The sequence below is a fragment of the Monodon monoceros genome, unplaced genomic scaffold, assembly GCF_005190385.1.
Source record: "Monodon monoceros isolate NGI ecotype Baffin Bay Population unplaced genomic scaffold, NGI_Narwhal_1 Super_Scaffold_18, whole genome shotgun sequence".
NCBI classification, from domain to species: domain Eukaryota; kingdom Metazoa; phylum Chordata; class Mammalia; order Artiodactyla; family Monodontidae; genus Monodon; species Monodon monoceros.
The window spans coordinates 33,770,888-33,789,873 of NW_021703774.1; the positions used below are offsets into that span (position 1 = coordinate 33,770,888).

The 18,986-nt window shown below is 52.7% G+C and overlaps 1 protein-coding gene across 2 annotated transcripts in view; it reads left to right on the forward strand.

Annotated features, from left to right (window-relative positions):
- RASSF5 (Ras association domain family member 5) overlaps positions 1–18,986 on the forward strand; it is a 71,973-nt gene that overhangs the window by 38,169 nt on the left and 14,818 nt on the right. Inside the window, exon 1 of one of the 2 annotated variants that reach the window (XM_029227427.1) lies at positions 4,073–4,475. The exons of the other annotated variant lie outside the window; for it this stretch is intronic. Within the exon in view, the coding sequence (XP_029083260.1) occupies positions 4,356–4,475 (120 nt within the window). The 5' untranslated portion in view covers positions 4,073–4,355. Of the gene's footprint in view, positions 1–4,072; positions 4,476–18,986 lie in introns of those variants that run through there. 2 annotated transcript variants of the gene reach the window in all.

Below are 18,986 nucleotides of genomic sequence, written 5' to 3' on the forward strand. Positions count from 1 at the left end.
CCCATGTCCCCTGCATCGGCAGGCGGACATGGGTTTGTGCCCCGGTCCGGGAAGATCCCACATGCCGCAGAGAGACTGGGCCCGTGAGCCATGGCCGCTGAGCCTGCGCGTCTGGAGCCTGTGCTCCGCAACGGGAGAGGCCACAACAGTGAGAGGCCCGCGTACCGCAAAAAAAAAAAAAAAAAAAAAAAGATAGGAAATTCTAAAGGAGGGGGAGCAGGTGGAGGGCGAGGCAGGGAATATCAGCTCAATTTGGACCTGTTGAGAGTGAGGCTCTAGCGGGGAGAGTTGGGTACCCAGCGAGCTGCTACAGGTATTCATCTGGAGCTACCTGGAAGAGAGAGAATTATGAGACACGTGTGTATAAAGTACAGTTGATACCATTGGCCTAGGTGAGACTAAGCTTCCAGGAAGAGCACGGGCACATGGAGGGGGGTGGAGAAAAGAGTCAATGGCTGAACTCTGGAAACCCCCCATGAGCCAAAGGGAAGACAGGGTCGTAGGAAGACTGAGAAAGTAGCTCCTGACCTGTTTGTGTCGGACTGCGATTTCAGGCGGTGTGGCTGTTCTGAGAGCAGCCAGGATAGATGCTACATCTCTGCAGAGCCTTCAACAGCTCGGGGTCTGGAGTCAGACCAGCCCGGCTGATTCAGCTCCACCATGAGCTAGCACGTCTGACTATGTGCAAGTTACTTAACCTGCCAGAACCTCCTCTTCCACTCTGTAAAACAGAGATAATCGCTGTAGCTTCCTCGTTGGTATGCTGTAGGGATTAAATGGAACGAAGCACATAAAGTTACTAGGACAGCAGCGCCTGCACAAGGCTGCTAATGATGATTTCAAAACAGGTTTCGGGGAAGCCTTGGCCCCTCACCCCATGTTCAGCCTCTGAATATGTTGGTCGGCCATGAGGCCCCCAGTCCGATATCTGGACTCCTCAGTTGCTCAGATGAGGAGACCTGAGGTCCAAAGTTGCTCACGATCCCACAGCAAGCTAGAGTTGGAGCTGGGCCTAGAATACCAGCTCCCGGCTTCCATTTTTGCGCCGCAGCTTTTCTGGAACACAGACCCACGGGGTGGATTTAACAAGGGGATCTGGCTACGTGTCAGGATGGCATTTGGGAGAGGAAGACAGCTTAAAATAATGTCTTTCATCATCTGACACTCTGCGACAGGGAAGCCGCCCATCTACCATTTCAGTGGGGCTTTCTGAAACCCACCCCGCAACCATGATGCCATGGCTTCGCGGCTCCGGATGCTGCGTCTTCAGGTCCAGACTCCTCTTCCTGGGACCAGGGACAAGAACAGCCAGTTCCTGTCCTTGTGTGTTCCTGTCCTTGAAAGGCTGTTGCCCAGGCTCTTCCTGCCACCTTCCCTCCTTCCCTGGTCAGGTTACCACTACTGTTGATTATTCATGGGGAAGAGCTACAGACAGAGTCACTGGACACTGAAACGAATCCAGTCTTCCTCCTTTTGGGACTGTGGAGCTTCTATCTGGATTTTTCCTCCTGGAGGCTGGCCAACTTATTGTATCGTATGTGATCTTTGCTGGGTTCAGGAGCATCCCAGGGTCCTCGCCAGCACAGTCTCCCTTTTGCTGGCGTCTTACACGTGGCTTCCTTCCACGCCTAGACTCACTGACAGGTGGAGTGGGGGTAGAGACAGAGACACTAACTAGGCTTTGAGAGTGTGTAATGAGCTGTGATGGAACATGCTGCTTCCCTCAGTTTCCTCATCTGTAAAATGGGGGTAAAATCTGCTCTCAAGGTTGTAGAGCAACCTAAGTGACGAGGTAAAAGGGCTTTGAAAAGCTCTATTCAGATGTCAATTTTCATAATATTTGGACTGGCAGGGAGCAGCACCCTAAAAGAATGCAGTGTCACTTAGACCTTTCCTGAGTAGGTCTGGCATCTAGTGTGCTGCTCACAAGGAGAGACTCATGCTGACTCCTGGGGTGCTTTGGCTTGCGGCTCAAAACGCTTGTTATTAGCTGTATTTTAAGATTGTACATTTAAAATGTGTAGCACTGTAGCTGCTCTGCAGAGGTCACTGTGTGGTTCCAAGGACACAGTGTGGCCAGAGAATCTGGGGCCTGCTTTTTCTTTAAATATTGGATTCCCAGTGAGCAAGGAGGTCCTTTTATAAAGAAACGTGCGTTCCTTCCCTGGCTGAACAAAGCAGGTAGGCTGTTACTGATGGCCCAAGGGTCACGCAGGTCCCCCCTCCCTGCAGCATTCATCATTGTGGCATTGGCCTTGGGGGTGCTGCTGAGGCCAAAACCTTTGCCTGGACCACAGTTTCTGGGGTAACCCCCCCAAAAAAAACCAGCCTTTAAAATATTCATTTGAAGAAAAGATTGCTCTAGACAAAGCCAAAACCTACTTCCAACCCCAGTAATGTGAGTTCTTCCCTGGAAACACCCCGTAGCTCACCTCAGCCCCCACCCCCAGCCGTTTACCTCCACTTATCTCCCTGCCAAGGTATCTCCTAGCTACCAGTATTGACCGTTCTCCGGAGCTGAGGCTGGTCAGCCGGCTGGGGCGCTGGCTCTCAGCTAGCTCGTGTTCGTGCCTGACAGGCACTCACTGGCTTCTGGAAAAAAAGACTGTGTGGGAGGATGGAGCCAAATTGGGCTGCAGTTTGAAACCATCCTGAGAGCTGACAGATTTGACTAAGATGGGGGAGGAAGAGGGTTCCTCACAAAAGTAGCCAGAGCTTAAAATGGAGTTGGCAGCTTGCAGTCTGGGGGCTGAGTCTAGCCCTCCACCCAGCTTGTGCCCCAGGACTGGATTGTTTCAGAACTACAGGAGACACAGACTTGGAGAAAGTCCTGATAACCCCTCTCAGCCACTCTCTGGGGTGCTCCCAGGGTCCCTCTGGGGTCCCCAGGCCATCAGACTCCACAAGCATGGTGCCCCTGGCATTGCCAGGCTCTGAAGGCTTGTTTTTTTTCCTGAGACTCCAAGCCCCACTCTGTTGAAAGATGTCAGCACGCACACCAAATCAGTGCCATCCCTGCTGAGAGACTGTACATCACAGTGGCTAGAAGCACAGGCCCTAGAATTGCACACACCTGGTTCTGAGTCCCAGAACACGCGTAGGAACACGCATCCTACGCGTGTCTATCTCGAGGCTATTGGGAAAGTTAAGTGACAGACTGCATGTAAATCACCAGGCATAGGCTGTAACTACTGTGGATGAAGGATCCGAAGGATTCAGCCCGTCAAGGGAGGTGTTCCTTCATCCAGTCTGATGGAGAAATGTAATTGAGCCGTCCTTGATAGGAATCACAAGATCTAGCAAAGACCCCTCTTGGCCAGACCACCAGGAAGATGCACCAATAACCTGGGTGGTGTCTGCAGGCTCCTTTATTAACCTGAGGCTTCCTGAAGGCCAAGTTCCCTGTGTGGGTGGAAGGGCCTGCTTGCTCTGCAGTTTGCCATAACTTTGCATATGATTTGCATATGCTTTGAGGGGCCCCTGCCGTTTCTTCTGGCATTTCCGAGTTAAAATATTGCTGCTTCTCCAGACAGGCCCAATATTGATTTTCTTCTAATGCAGTCACTTCTCTAACTCTGATTGACCTGGCTCCTTCACCCAGTGAATGGGGAATGAGAGGGTGAGGTGCGGCATGGATGGGGGGAAGGGAGGAGGGACACTGTCGACCTTAGAGCACGTGCTACTTCTGAACCTGAGCCATCCTGGGCGATGAGAATGAGCTGCTTCCAGAAGGATGAAGAAAGGAGAGAGGGAATTTTCTCCCTCTGGTCCATCCTAGTCTGTTCCTGCCCTGCATCCCTAATCTGACTCGTAATGCCCTAGGTCCACTTGCCAACGTGGTCCAGGGGCAGGGTGGGGAGGCGCAGGCCTGGGGCGGGAGGAGGGGGAGGGGCGCCGCGACAGCCAGCGGCTTTGAGGAACCTTGCGAGAGGAAGTGGCTTCCGAACTCCTCTGCGTGCAGTGAGAGGGGCAGGAAAGGCGCGGGAGGCGGGGGAGGTGTCGAGATGGCTCTCGGCGCAGGGGGTGGAGGGGGGAGCCGGCGAGGAGGGGCTGAAACCGCAGATGCCTAGTGAGTTGGAGAGCGAGGTGAGCGCAGCGGGGTCCAGGTCCGACCCCCGTGCTGGCAGCCGCTGGGGAACAGGTTACCCCGCCGCCCGAGCCACTCGGGCCCCAGTGTAAAAAACCGAGGCAGCCGGCTCCGGGTCTGCCCGGCCCGATAACGGACTCGCTCCCCGGCGGGGCTAGAAGCTCACGCCGCGGCCGCCTGGGGAGGGATCCCCACCTCCCTCCGCCGCATCCCGAGAGCCTGGCCCCATCAGATGCGCCCGCTGCCTCCGGCCGGAGCTCCGGGCTAGATGACAGTGGACAGCAGCATGAGCAGTGGGTACTGCAGCCTGGAGGAGGAACTGGAGGATTGCTTCTTCACTGCCAAGACCACCTTTTTCAGGAATGTGCAGAGCAAACATCCTTGGAAGGTAAACTTAATAATACAAGAGACTTTCATTGTGGGGAAATAACCTCTGTGGTCTAGAAGGGAAACCTTGCACCTGGCAAACAGGCAGTCATGTCTTACGGGCGTGGGTGGGCAGTTGCCCTGCGCACCCTCTTGAACTTGTTGGCCGAGGAGACCACGGGTTGGATCTGGAGCCCTTTGGGGGCCACCGGCAAATGCTCCTTTCGGCATTTCTTGTCCCTGGACCTTTTCAAAATGGCCCTCTAGGATTTGGGGACAGCGCTTGGCTGGTGGTTTGGGGACATGCTCACCTGTGCCTGGGAGGGTGACCTTCCCCCAAATCTGAGCTTTGAAGCTCTCGATGGCAAGTGGATGGCACCCAGTCCCTCATTAAGATAATCATTAACAGGTTGAGACTTCCGTATTGCAAATGGCCAGAAACCATCTTAAAACACAGTCCCGCAACTTTGCAGAAGTCTAGGGTGTTTTTAGAAGCAAACAAAACTTCTCTCCTAGGTCATTGTCCTACTACCATTTTGACTTCCTGGGTTAGTTGGGGATAGCCTAAAGGAGTTTGCCTGTGTTCCCTAATGGGGCTGTATGTGCTAGACACCCAGCTTGCCTGAGTCCCCTGACCTCGCCCTCCCAGTGCGGCCATGGCCATGTATCTGCCACATACTTGGTGGGAGTGGTGGTAGAGCTCCGTTTATTTATTTGTTTTGTTATTTAGATGAGAGGGCTCCAAGCCAGGTCCTTGCCTAAAAGGGCCTGTTTGTAGACTGAAGTGAGCTGTTAACTTTCACAGGTGTGTGCAGGCTCATCATTAATTTAGCAGTCCTACACCCAGTAGAACTAACCAAAAACTTCCCCAGGCCTGACTCTGGGGCCTCCGTGGTTAATAATTCATGTTGCCCGTAGGGCCCTCATTGGCTGGGGTCTGACCTTCAAATAAATGCCCTGGACTTTTCAATTGCGAGAGGACGCCCAAGAATCAGAAGAGAGGTTTTGATTTTAGTGTTTGAAGGATCAACTAAAACAGGCCCCTGGAACCAGCACCTGTGTTCTGGGGCACCCCTTCGAGAAGCTGCACTTGTTCTCAAGGACTGGGGGGGGGCTGGGGTAAGGAGGCCTCATGCAGAAAGCATGGCTGCAGAGTGAGGTGTCCAGCTCTCTCTTGGGGTTCCTGCCTCATTGTGAGGACCCCCTCCCACCCCACCCCCACCCATACACATACACATAAGGGCACTCCAGCTATCTGGGGTCTTTATTTAGACCAGTGGTTCTCCACCTTAGCTGCACACTGGATTTACCTGCTGAGCTTTAGAAAATGTCGATACTTGGGTCCCACAGCAGGGGAGTCTGATTTCCTTGGTCTGCAGTGAAGCCTGGGCATGGAAATTTTGAAAAGCTCCCCAGGTACTTCTGAGATGCAACAGGTTGAGAACCATTGCTCTAGAGAGTTTTGCTGCTGCCTGGGAAGGAAATGGTTCCTGTTTTTAGAACAAAGTTTAGCTGCTGCCCTCACTCCCGCCAGGCTGTAAGCCCTCGGTCCCAGAAGCTGGGTTTTTTGCATGATTGGGTAGAGGAAGGGGCACTGCAAAGCTGAGGTTTCTTTCGGTTGGCAAATGAAAAAGGTATCTGTTTCTGGTATTTCTTGGGAGAAACAGAGATATTTGACAATAAGATATGCTGGGGTGGGGTGGCAGTGGGAGAGGTGATTTGTTCCTTGGCCCAGAGAGCCTCCTCTCTTCACTGTCCCCCCAGATCCCCCTGCAAGCATCACTCCTGAAGATACACCTTCGGTTTGGCACACACATCAACTCTACTTTGTCTGGTTCTTGAATTCATTGCATGTCTTGAGGCCTCTGCATAGCCCTCTACCTCATTTTGCCCAAGTCTATAAGCCCTCAGAGGGCGAGAATCCCTTCTAAGAAACGGGTTTTGTTGAACCCCACACAGGGTGATAAGGATACATGCTTCAAAGAAAGACAGAGAGGTGGCCATGGCCCCTCTTATCCCCGGCCTCTGCCTGGCTGCAGTGTGAGAAGAGTCTTGACGGAGGTTCAGAACTGCTGTCGGGGACTGTTTTTCTCAGCACCAGACTTGCCATGCGCACAGCCCTCTCCAGGGGGTGCAGGGCTGCCTCTCATCGGGGAGCACGCACTGGGGCGGCCCCCGGCTGTGACGGGGTGTGTGTGGCTGACTCAGGAGCTGGCGGGCTTCATCCACATATTTCAGTCTCTGGTCCTTCTGGGTGTTTTCCCGCCTTTAATAACATTTTAGCTCTCTCTTCTCCCTTGCAGCCACTTCTGGAAAGGGTTTCAGAGAGATCTGCCATCTCCTGACCCCATTCTGACCCCTAACATTGCTTTTTTCCTACCCAAAGAGAGATCGCATATGAGCTCCTAGGAGAATTTCTCCTTCCTGTCTCCAAGGAAAGGCGTTTATGTGCTTCCCGGTCGCTGAGAGACTGAGGGCCGTATTCGGGAAAGGCCAAGCCGGCTTCTATAATTAGCCTCGTCAGAACAGCCTGTATCTGCCGCGTGCGCGCCCCTGGCTGGCGCAGAGCTGCGGGGAGCCTCCTGCTGTTCTAGGAGCCTTCCCTGGCCCGGCCTCCGAGGAGTCCTGGAGGCCTCTCACCAGCCCCTTGGGCAGGATGTGGGAGGGTGGCGAAGGGCCCTCATTCACAGAGAGGAGGCCCTGAAGAGAGGCAGCAGCAGAGGAAGTGGGCCTAGGCCCTGGGCCCCGGCTTGTTCTCTCCTTTCAGAAAACAGCTGCTTCCTGGGGCCTAGGGCCTTCTCTGAGAGGGGCAAAGAGACCCAGTTTTCAGTCTTCGTTTCAGGGGGCTGAGGTGGGGCCCTCCGGGGACTTCCCCCTTGGCTGCTGGGCGTGATTAGATTGCTTACCCGGGGTCACGTGTCCAAATGGGGCTCTTGGTGGCTTGGGGGAAGCCCAACCTGTGTGCTCAGAGATGCAGACCAAGCTGCTCTCAGGAAGGTGCACACACGGTCACACAGTCCAAGACACTGGAGTTGGGGTCGGGGGTGGGGGGGTCATTCGAGGTCACACAGAAAGTTCACGACGGACCCAGGGTTAGAACCTACATCTCTCATCTCCCAGCCCAGAGGTTTTTCTGCTTTAGTCCCACAAAGGGCAGGTTTCGGTGATGTGTGGGTCTGGTGACTGGGAACTCTGGGCATCCCTGCCAGCTGCTCCTTTCTTCCTGTCTGGGATCTGACTCTGGAAGTGAGGCCAACTTCCACTCCCATCGGTTCCCCAAATGCCTGCAGAGGGTGGCAGTTTAGTCCCCCTGAGCAGGGACACGGGCACTCTGAGCTCTCTCTGCATGTTCCACAGGCTCCGGGACCCCAGGAGCCATCCAGAGCATCGGGGTGAACGCTCTGGGGACACAGAAAGCCCGCTGCTTGCAGCACGTCAGAGCTGGAAGGACCCGGATCTGGCACCTCACTTTACAGATGGAGAGGCTGAGGCCAGAGAGGCGCGAGGACTTCACCAGGCCAAATACTGGGCTGGGTGGCGCCAGGACTAGCACCCCTCTTAGAAACCTTGTTAAGAGCTCTCCTTGGTCTTTTTCGCTCCGTGTGTGACAGGGATGAACTGCAGTCCTTGTCCTCTCAGAGCCTTCTACAAAATGGAAAGACCTAAACAACCTCGGGCTAGGAAAGAGCTGCTGGGTCCTTACATCCCTCCACTGCATAAGGCCCTCACCGTCCCTCCGTTCCTAAGGCACAGCGGCCCAAGAAACATTCACTCTACACTTGACACTAGCAGGGGTCCCTCTCATCAGTCCCAGAATCTTACAACTTTACAAGTTCTTCTTTGTGTCTGTCCTAGAACACTGCTTGCTGTGTCTTCATCATGCGTGTTTTCTTTGTGGATATGGAGGTGCAAGTCTGGCTCCACCTGTGGTTAAATATTATACTTAAACACAGCTGGAATACTTTCCCATGCCACCCCCCACCCTACCCCCCATACCCAGGCCCTCCCTGGTCTACACTGACACCATTGATTCTTGAAAACTTCAAGGAAGACGCAGAGAGGAAGGCGTGGGGGGTGGGGGTCTCAGAGGTCACAGTCCGAAGCCACTCCTGGTTCCGTCCCTGCACTTGCCCCATCTCCTCTTGGGCCTCTGTGGCTCCAGGGACGTCCTCCAAGCCTGACAGCCCTGGGACCGGTCAGGGAAATCCCCATCTCTCTGCCAGCAGCAGGAACACCCAGGTCTCGGGCTCAGCCCCTGCCCCTGACCTTCTTGGCATGAGAGAAAAGAATACTAAAAATAAGTAGGTTCCAAATTTGAGCAATAAAAATTAAATCTTCAGAACCGTTGGACCATATAACTGCTTTTCTATGTGCTTTCTCAGAAGCCTGCCCAGCTCAAGACTCACCTCAAAAGATTCTTCACGCTAGCGCAGCCACGCAATAGCCTCCCTTTGGGGCTGGAACCTGTATTCCCCTCCTGTGGAATTTACTTCTCGTTGCTTCTCTGGCCCGTCCCAGTGTTCCTTTTCTCCGTGAAGATGGTAAACCCTGTAAGATCAGAACTCGCATCCCCTTCAGGTGCAGGGCAACACCAAGTACTGGTTACAAAAGCAGGCACTGACTAAATGCTGGTTGCGTTTAGTTGCTGCATCATCTCTCTTGCATCCTGTATAATCAGGGTGGACCAGCTGTTGTAACAAACAGCCCCCGTTATTTTCAGTCATTGGATATAATAGAAGTTTATTTCCCTCTTTAAGTAAAGTCACGTTGGCAGGTGGGGCTCAGGATAACACATGAGAGGTTTTGTGGGCCAGGCCCGGAAATGGTGTGTGTGTTTTACACCCACGTGCTATTGGCCAGAACTCAGTCACGTGGCCACACCTAACCACAGGGAGGTTGGGAAATGAAGTACAGCTGTGAGCCCAGGCAGACGAGGAAGCTGGATGTGGTAAACACTTAGCTGTCTCTGCCGCACATCCTCCTCCTACCTCTCTGCCCAACCACCGCTGGAAGCTCTGCTCTGCTTTTTTGGTGAAGGGCCGTAACCTCTGTCTCTTTGACTTTGTACCTCTCCATCTGTCACCAAGGATGTGCTCTTCCTGGGATGGGGGTGTGTGTCCTGTCTCCCCCAACTACACTGGGAACTTTTTGAGGACAGATGCTTTTCCTTACTCAGCACTGCCCCGGTTCCTCTAGCATCCGAAGCCTTCAGTGGTGCTTACAAGGTTTGCCCTGGCTACTGACATAAGAATCTCTCTTTGGATCACTCTTTGAAAATGGAGTGTCAAGGGTCCACTCTAGACTTCTTGGCTCCTGAATCTTTGGAGGTAGGACCCTCAAATCTGCTTTTTTAATACTTCCCCCTGGTGATTCTCATATATACTGAAGTCTGGGAACCACCTGTTTAGGAAATGTTTGGTAATTGATGACTTCAGTTGGAATTCAAGATGAGCATTTATCACAGATTCCAGAGAGCCTCCTAGGCTGGAAGCCCAGAAGGTAAAGGGTTTTGTCCCTGGTCACACAGCTAAGTAGAGACAGACCAAGGACTCAGAGCCCCTGGGCCCCTGCTCAGAGCGGTCCCCATTACTCTCACCACAACGTGCTAGCAGGGATGTTGAGGGGACGGCCCTTGGTGATCGTGACCGATGCGTGATGTAACGGAAGCAGCACAGAACTGTAAGCAAAGTCCTGGCTTCTCATCTCAGCTCCAGCTCTTAACTGAGGGGCTGTGGCCAAGACACTTCAACCCTCCAGACCCAGGCGCTTCATCTGGTCCTTTTAGCGAGTGCGATACGAGCCTGTCCTTCTTCTTTATCTGAGAGTCCCTCACCACTTTGCCTGGGAGCAGAGCCTTCTTACCAGTTTCTCATGGGACTGGCAGGGATAGATCCTGACTACCAAGTTCTCTAAATTGTAAGGACTTCCCTAGGGTGGGGTCAGGAAGGGGGCCTGAATGGCTACATGAGCCCCCTCTCCAGGACCACCTGGGACTTACCCAAGACATCCTCGCCTTTGTGTTCCAGATTCCTCCCCTCCCACCCACCCCTCTCTCTTCACAAGTTTAGACTGTTTATCCTGACTCAGCTGGCTTTTCCCTCTAAAGCAATTCCAGTTATAGCTCAGGGCACATGCAACAGCCATTCACCCAGGCAGTTTAGGGAGAAAGGAAGATTTTACACTGGTATCAACCTTGAATCCTAGCTCTTAGTTTACACCATCAGGTTAGACTCTGGATCCAGCTTCCACCCCATGAGCTTGAAAGGGAGGCATCGTCGGGCCCAGCCTGGGTGCCCAGCAGCCTGTGTTCCCGTCCCTCTGCTGCTCTTGACTTGCCAGGTAACACACACCTGTGTGCTTTCCAGCTTGGGGATCCTCCTGTGTGGAGGACTCAGACCTGTCTTCATTCAGGGCCTCGGTCTCCTCTTCTGGATGGCTCAATCTACCCATAAAGTAGCATCCCGGTCCCGGCATGACATATTCTCTGTGGATAAGAGGCCCAGATAAATTTGCCAAAAATCAGGAGCATTTAAGTTCAAGGCCGGGAGGAAGAAGGAAGCTGTAGTGGCAGAAAACTTCAGGTTTCCCTCCCTCAGCCTGTGGCTTCTGTCCTTGGTGCTGTCCTGGTCCCTGTCTCTTCTTTTCTCCCACCCCACCCCAGCTTTACTTATCACTCCCCAGCCTACATCCCCCATCTCACCTCTCTTCTTGGCTCTAGAATACATTTTTTTTTGTCTGCTTCGGGTCGTTGAGGCACGTGGGGTCTTTTGCTGCAGCACACAGGATCTTCGTTGCGGCACTCGAGCTTCTCTCTAGTTGTGGCGTGTGGGTTTTTTGGTTTTTTTCCCCTCTCTAGTTGTGGCGTGCGGGTTCCAAAGCACGTGGGCTCTGTAGTTTGCAACCCTCAGGCCCTCTCGTTGAGACGCGCGAGCTCAGTAGTTGTGGCGTGCTGGCTTAGTTGCCACTTGGCCTGTGGGATCTTAGTTCCCCGACGAAGGATCGAACCTGCATCCCCTGCATTGGAAGGTGGATTCTTTACCACTGGACCACCAGGGAAGTCCCTAGTATAGATTTCCTATAGCCTATTGGAGGTCTCCCATGCTCCTCAGATGCCTAAAATTTAGTATGTCCAGAACCAACTCGTAGCTCTGCCCATGACTGATTTCTCTCCCTGTCTCTACCCTACCCTACTAGTCCCCTCCCTACCTTTGAAACCTCAGGGGTCTCCCCGCTCATCCCTTCCATCCAGTCTGTCACTGTGGCTTCTGCCTCCACAGTGTCGCAGATGTCAGTCTCTCCTTTCTGTCCCCCGCCCTGCCCTATGTTGGGGGCTTGTCACCTCACCCCTAGATGCTCCAGGAGGTCACCCAACCAGTTTCCATCCTGTTTCTTCTCCTTCTATATATCCTGCATTCGATGGCATATCGGTCTGATGTCCTGAAGCCTTCGGAGCCCCCCATTTGCTTCCAGAGTAAAGCCCACACTTCGTTCCTGCTCGTTATGTAGCATCCAGGGCCCCACAATGCCTGGGCTCAATCAAAATGTTGTGTTTTTAAGTTTCTTATAGCACCGAGCATTGGGGTGCTGGGAGATACGGAGGTGGATAAAATGCAGTCTCCACACTTAAAGACCTATGGCCCCAGCCACGTTGTGTAACAGACCCTAGTTGCCCCCCTTCCCCACCCATGAGGTGTCTGGATGGGGGCCCCTGAGCAAAGGGTCATCCAGGGGGAAGACACGCTGCACCTGCCCTGCAGCCGTGTGACTCTCATCAGGACCTGGCAGCAGCTCCCAGAATCAGAGCGCCTGGGGCATAGCTTAGGAGGGGCTGGGGACAGGCTGGCAGTGACAGAGCTGCAGCAGCCACTGGGAGGGTTGGAGGAGATTGACTTAACCTCTGAAAAGCAGAGACTCCTGGAGCTGGAGGAGACTGTCAAGGGTCTTTACCGCCATTCCCCTGCTTCCGAGCGGGCCTGCATATAACTGATACAGGCAGGGAGGGAAGCTGTGCTCGTTACCACCATCCTCCTCCAACCCATTCATCAGTCCTCCCTTGTCCACGGTGCTAGACAACGTGACTCCAGCTGGGTGGATCCCTGCTGTGTATGAGGCTACAGTTCGAGGCAAAAAAAATCAGGGAGGGCGGTAGCAGAGCGTTTCCGCCTCACAGACCACACTGGCAGAATTTCTATTGCTGTCAAGCCGAAAGGTTGGCATGTTCAATGAGGTAATATGTGAGAGGGGCTTAGCCAAGGGCGAGGCCCCCACCCCACGCTCACCCGACCCCAAAACACATGCTCTTCCCACCACACACATGGCATCTCGGGTGAGAGTCAAGTTCCGAAAGGCTCCAGCTAAGCTCAGATCTCCCAGCTCTAATCTGGTGACCTGCCGCAGGAAGCTGTTTTTCTCATTCAGCCAATTTCCTGATGCTAAAACCCAGGCCGTTTTTCCCTGTTCTGGTCTTGGGAAACCTGGTCGCCATACTCTGCCACCAGCACCTCATCAGCCTCCAGTCCGTGAGCCCCGCTGTATCCTTCTCATCTCCTGGCTCTCCCCCAGAGTGAGGAGGAGTGGTGTTGGGCTGTCCCCCGCGCCGTGATGCAGGCGTCGAGGGGAGCTGGGGCCACAGGGCACCAGCCTTGCGGCGGAGAGTATGAGAGGCAGGGCCCTCCGTTGGCCAGAACACGTGCAGAGGCGGTAGGCAGGCGTAAACTCCAGAGTCACACATGGCTGGGAAAGTGTGGGTTAGCGAGGAGGATGTGGGAGCTGATGGGTCCAGGGTGTTTAGAGAGCATTTCCGGTTGCAACTTGATGCTTCCTTCTTTCTGCTCCCAAAACACTGGTGTATCCTTCTCCCCTATCCCTCATTTTGATGGGCTGTACTTTTCTGGGAGAGGAACCAGATCTTGTTCATCATCGTGTCCCCAGCACATGGTAGGCACTTAATGCGTGTTTGATAAAAGGAGGAGGGGGCTTGGAGGTTCTTCCTCAAAAAGTTTCTTTCCCTAAGAGGCAGCGGGGGCTCCCAGAGGACACACACAGCACTTTAGGCAAAGTATGTGAAAACGGATCTCAGGACTGTGAGAAAGGGAAGCTTGCTGAGATTCTGGGTGAGGAATCAATGGATTTTTCCAGTGACTCTGAAAAGAAAAATCTCACTGAGTGAGCAGAAAATGCAAGGACAGCTTTCCATCCACCCCATCTGTGATTGCTCAGCTATTTGCCTTGGAGGATGAGGGCAGGCAGGGCTGGGTTACTAAGCAACCAGGCCCTGGCACCTGCTGGCAAGTGTTGGTGTGGTCCTTCCTCAAGTGGGGCCTCCCTGGAGCGGCTGAGGCAGAGGGGTCCATGTGGGGAGGCGGGAGAGCCCGCTTTGATGGATTTCTCCTGTCTGCCTTTCAGCCATGGGAATGGCAGGTTGAGGGGGGAGGAATCAATATACTTCTCATTTGTTTAACTTTCCCAGTGTAACTCTAAGCAAGTGAAGATCCCAGTTTGGTGACCCCAGTAGCCTGAGCATTCTCAGACAGCCCAGGTAGAGTGGGCGGGGGCCCCAGGCCCTCAAGTGGGCCCAACACTGGGCCTGGCAACCCAAGCCCTCAGCCTTCACTCTGGGTGACCTCAGGAAGCATGCTCACGGCTCTCGGTCTCACTTTCTCCTTCTGTAAAATGGGGAGACTTGCCCCTCCAGTGGAGACTAATTGCTAAAGAGGGCCCAGCATCTGGCTGTGAGAATGGGTGGAGAACTCCTGGGCTTGGGATTATAAAGGCTGTTTCGAGGAATGCAGATGGATGTTGAATTGTGACGTGAGGTGGGGTTCTTGATTGCGGTGCGTGGAGGTATAAGGTTCTGTTCACAGAACAGAGAAAGGTCAGGAGCTAGGGTTCTGCTGGGAAATGGTTAGAATGTAAAATAGTAATAGTCAGTTCCTGGGCCTTGATGTGTGCCAGGCGCTGTTCTAAGTGTATAGACTCATTTAATCCTCACATCATCTACAGTTGCCGCATGAACAACACGGGTCTGAACTGCATGGGCCGCTTATATTTGGATGGTTTCAACAGTAAATACTACTGTAGTGCACGGTCTGTGGTTAGTTGAATTCGCGGATGCAGGATACCAAAGGCCCACGGTACGTTATATGCAGATTAACCCCAGCATTGTTTAAGGGTCAACTGTGTATATGGTTTCCATTTAACAGTGAGGAAACTGAAGCACTGAAGGGGTTCAAGGGTCACACAGTAGTAAGGGGCAGATCCAGAACTTGGGCCCAAGTAGTCTAATGCCAGAGCTCCCAGCCCCTAAGCTATGGTGCCTCTCCTGTAGCTCTTTCCAGAATTACCCAAGTAACCGAAGCCCCAGCAGTGAGGCCAGGAGATGCTCACAGATGCAGCCCCATGTCAGCAGCATTCGTCTTGGAGTCACTGAGGACAGCACACTCTACCAGGCCATTTAGGAGACAGGAAACCAGATGTCCCTGCCCCTGAGCCTTTAGGATACAATGAGAAGACACACACGTGGAAAGACTCTGAGCTACTCAATGACCAACTAAGACACGTTTCAGTATCACAGAGTAATCCCGGAGCACCAGCGTGGGCTGGGTTAGCAGGGCAGGCAGGCAGCGCAGGGACAAGAGGGCGTGTGTGGGCCAGTGGCAAGGCTCCAGCACCCAGCACCAGCCCAGCCGGCAAAGATGAAGACACAGGCGGGGCTTCCAGTTAGAGGGGAGCCGAGAAGGAGCCACTCCCCGCAGCAGGGCAGTGCCACGGGTGTCCCAGCCGCCCCTCCCCTCTGAGCGAGCGTGGCAGTGCAGGGATGCGGGGAGCTGGCACTGGCTCCCACGCGCCCGCTCACCACCTCGGAATTCTCTGAATCATTTACGGAGGGAGGCTCGGCCCCAGCCGGAGCCAGCACGTGGTGGGAGAAGGTGCGCCTGCTGTCCCGGCACCCACGGCCTGTGATTAGAACACACGAGCTGGACTCCTAGAGCCGCCCATCTCTCATGGCCCCGTGACTCTGCAGGGCTTGGCTTGATGGCTCTCAGAGCACGTGGGATCCTAGAAGCTGTGGGACCCTGTGGTCAAAGCATTCTTGTGCAGAGATGTCCACTAGGGTGAGAGTGAGGAAGGGATTCGGAGGTGGGGATGGAAAACTCTGAAGGCAAGCCAGTTGCGAGCTCCCAGCTCGGCGACTTCAGCAGAATTCCACGACTCCGTGGCCTGCACAGGAAAGATGAGACAGTGTTGCCCCAGATCTTCCTTTTGCTGTCGCATCCATTTCTCTAGGATGTGTGAGGTTGGAAAGCCGGGGTAGCTCCTTGCTCGTGGCCAGCTGTGATGGGGTGCGAGGAGAGCATCTGAAGCAGGGTGGGAAGTGCCCACTGCTTGAATCGCCTAACGATTCAGGTTTCTGCAGAATGTGGGTGATTGGACTGTTCGTCTCAAGGCCCGTTCCAGATCTCTGAGCCCAGGCTTCTGAATTGCACCCGAGCTCCCCTCTGGAGGGTCGTCTAAGAAGCTGTAAGACCCTCTCCTAGCTGCAGCTGTTCCTCTGAGCCAGGCTGGGCTGTCCAGATCATCCCTAGGCTTCAGCCATTTCTTAGTGCACCTGGCAGGAGAGTGGCCAGGCCTAGGAAAAGAGCCTGGTCCTGGAGGTCCTGGGATGAGGGCCCACTTGCTTAGAAGTAGGATCGACTCCTCACTTTCCCGGAATATAGAAAGTAAGGGACACTCCCAACTTTACGGGAACCAGGTGAATCCATGAACCTGGTTACATGGCCCCCAGGTTCCCCTGCCCTTGGAATCTTCTTTTTTTATTGTAAGAAAATATATATAATGTAAAATGTACCATTTTAACCATTTCTATGTGTATGGTTCTGTGGCATTAAGCACCTTCACATTTTTGTACCACCATCACCACCATCCTCTCCAGAACTTTTGCATCTTCTGAACTCAGCACCCATTAGACAATTAACTCCCCATTCCCTCCTCCCCACAGCCCCTGGCAACCACGATTCTACTTTCTGTCTCTTTGAATTTGATTACTCTAGGAACCACATATGAGTGGAATCATAAAATATTTGTCTTTTTGTGACTGACTTATTTCATTTAGCGTAATGTCTCCAAGGTTCCTCCATGCTGTAGCATGTGTCAGAATGTCCTTCCTTTTTATGAATGAGTAATATTCCATTGTGTGTTTGTACCACATTTTGTTTATCCAGTCATCCATCAATAGGTTGCTTCCATGTCTTGGCTATTGTGAACAATGTTGCTATGAACATGAGTGAACAAATCTCTGTTCAAGTCCTACTTTCCCTTCTTTTGGGTATATATCCAGAAGTAGAATTGCTGGATCATATTGTAATTTCATGTTTAATCTTTTGAGGATTCGCCATACCATTTTTTTATAGCAGCTTCATCATTTTCCATTCCCATCAGCAATGCACACAGGTTGTTATTTTCTGTGTTTTTGAAAATAGCCACCCTAATAGGTGTGAGATGGCATCTCACCATGGTTTTGATTTGCATTTCCCTAATGACGAGTGATTTCAAACAGTTTTTCATGTGCTTATTGACCATTTGTATATCTTCTTTGGAGAAATGTCTATTCAAGTCCTTTGTCCATTTTCAATGGGGCTGTTTGTTTTTTTATTGTTGAGTTATAGGGGCTCTTTATGTTGATATATATTCTGGATCTTGATCCCTTGTTAGACATATGATTTGCAATGGAATCCTCTTTAAATTGATTCTAAAAGAGCCAAGTCTCACATTTGAAGAGACTGGAGTCTAGGATGAGTTATTGGAACCCACTCACTCACCCTGCCCACCATCATCCCTAATTCACTCCGCAGTGCTCTGGTCCTGGGTACTCTGGGAATACAGAGATGGGAAAGGTACAACTCCTGGTGTTGGGATGCTCATGGTCTAGTCGGGGAGACAGGCTGAGACACAACTCATACTACTGTATAGAGGATGAAACCAGTGCTGGAATAATATTGGGGCGTAAGCTCATGCTGTCGAAGGCCCACTAATTCTAGATAGAAGTGGTGGATTAAGGAAAGTATCCCCAAAAGATATGTCAGTTCCGGGAGGCAAATCCTCTCGGATGAGGAGGAGGACGTCTCAGACTGAATGATCAAACTAAGATGTCAGGGAGACTGAAAGGAGACGGGGACCTAGCAGGAAACCCAGTGAGGAAAACTAACCTGAAAAAAGACCTTCTTGGGCTTCCCTGGTGGCGCAGTGGTTGGGAGTCCGCCTGCCGATGCAGGGCACACGGGTTCGTGCCCCGGTCTGGGAAGATCCCACATGCCGCGGAGTGGCTGGGCCCGTGAGCCATGGCTGCTGGGCCTGCACGTCTGGAGCCTCTGCTCCGCAGTGGGAGAGGCCACAACAGTGAGAGGCCCGCGTACCGCAAAAAAAAAACAACAACAAAAAAGACCTTCTCATGCCCTAGAAACTCTTGAGGGCACAAGAGAATGCCCCAAGGTAAAATTCCTGTTGCCACTGCAGTAGAACAGGTGTCACCCTATTCTGCTTGGATTCACACTTTAGACCTCTGAGCTAAAAAGAGGGGGCTTCGTAACGGTCCAGGGGAGGGGAGAACAGAAATGGAAGGGATTTGCAACATCTACCCTCCGAAACAGTCAGAGTGCAGGAGTCTCCTCTGATTTCCAGTTACTGTCTCAGAAGTAGATGGGTGCCGTGGAGCAGGAACCCTATAGGACCCTTATACAATTCTGGAACCTTTCATTTCCATAGATTCGATTTTGGGTTGTGTGTGTGTGCGCGTGTGTGCGTCTTATTGCTTCTTTGTGTTTTATTCAATTCATTAAGCAAACGTTTAACGGCCCCTCCTGTGTGCCAGGCCCTGTCCCGGGAACTGCGTCGGTGAACAAGCCTTTCTCTGCCCTTGGGAAGCTTCTATTCTGTGGTCAAGCTGCAGGGATGTGTGCCGATCTTGAGAGGCAGCCAGATCACCTGTGTCCAGGCCACAGCCAGGCTGGGGGTGGGGTCGGGGGAGGGACTGTCAAGAAAACCTCCAGGGTAGAGTACAAGGATGCAGTTTTACAGAGGAAAGAAGAACTGTGCCCTGGGGCCTGCAGTAGACAGAAAAAGTGAGGGCGGGTGTCCGTCTAGGACTGAGAGGGGATACCTGGGGCTACTAGAGTAACCACACGTGCTGGTTTGCCCAGGACTTTCTGATTTGGGCACTGAAAGTCCTGCATCCTGAGAAAACTCAGTCCCAAGCAAACTGGGACAGCTAGTCACCCTACCTGGGACTCAGAGCTGAAGGCACCGCCTACTTATCCATGGGACACACAGTGGGCATGTAGTGCCAGGGGCCCACAAAAATGTTTTAATTTCTTTTAAAATCAGGAGAAAGAAATGAACTTTCAGGTTGAAGAAAGTACTTTAATATATGACATTTATATATTTGTTTTTATACCAATCATAAAATATAATTTCCAAGACTTTTTCATGGAGAAAGGGGCCCACAGCCCTGAGGGTGAAAGTGCATGGACAAGAGTCA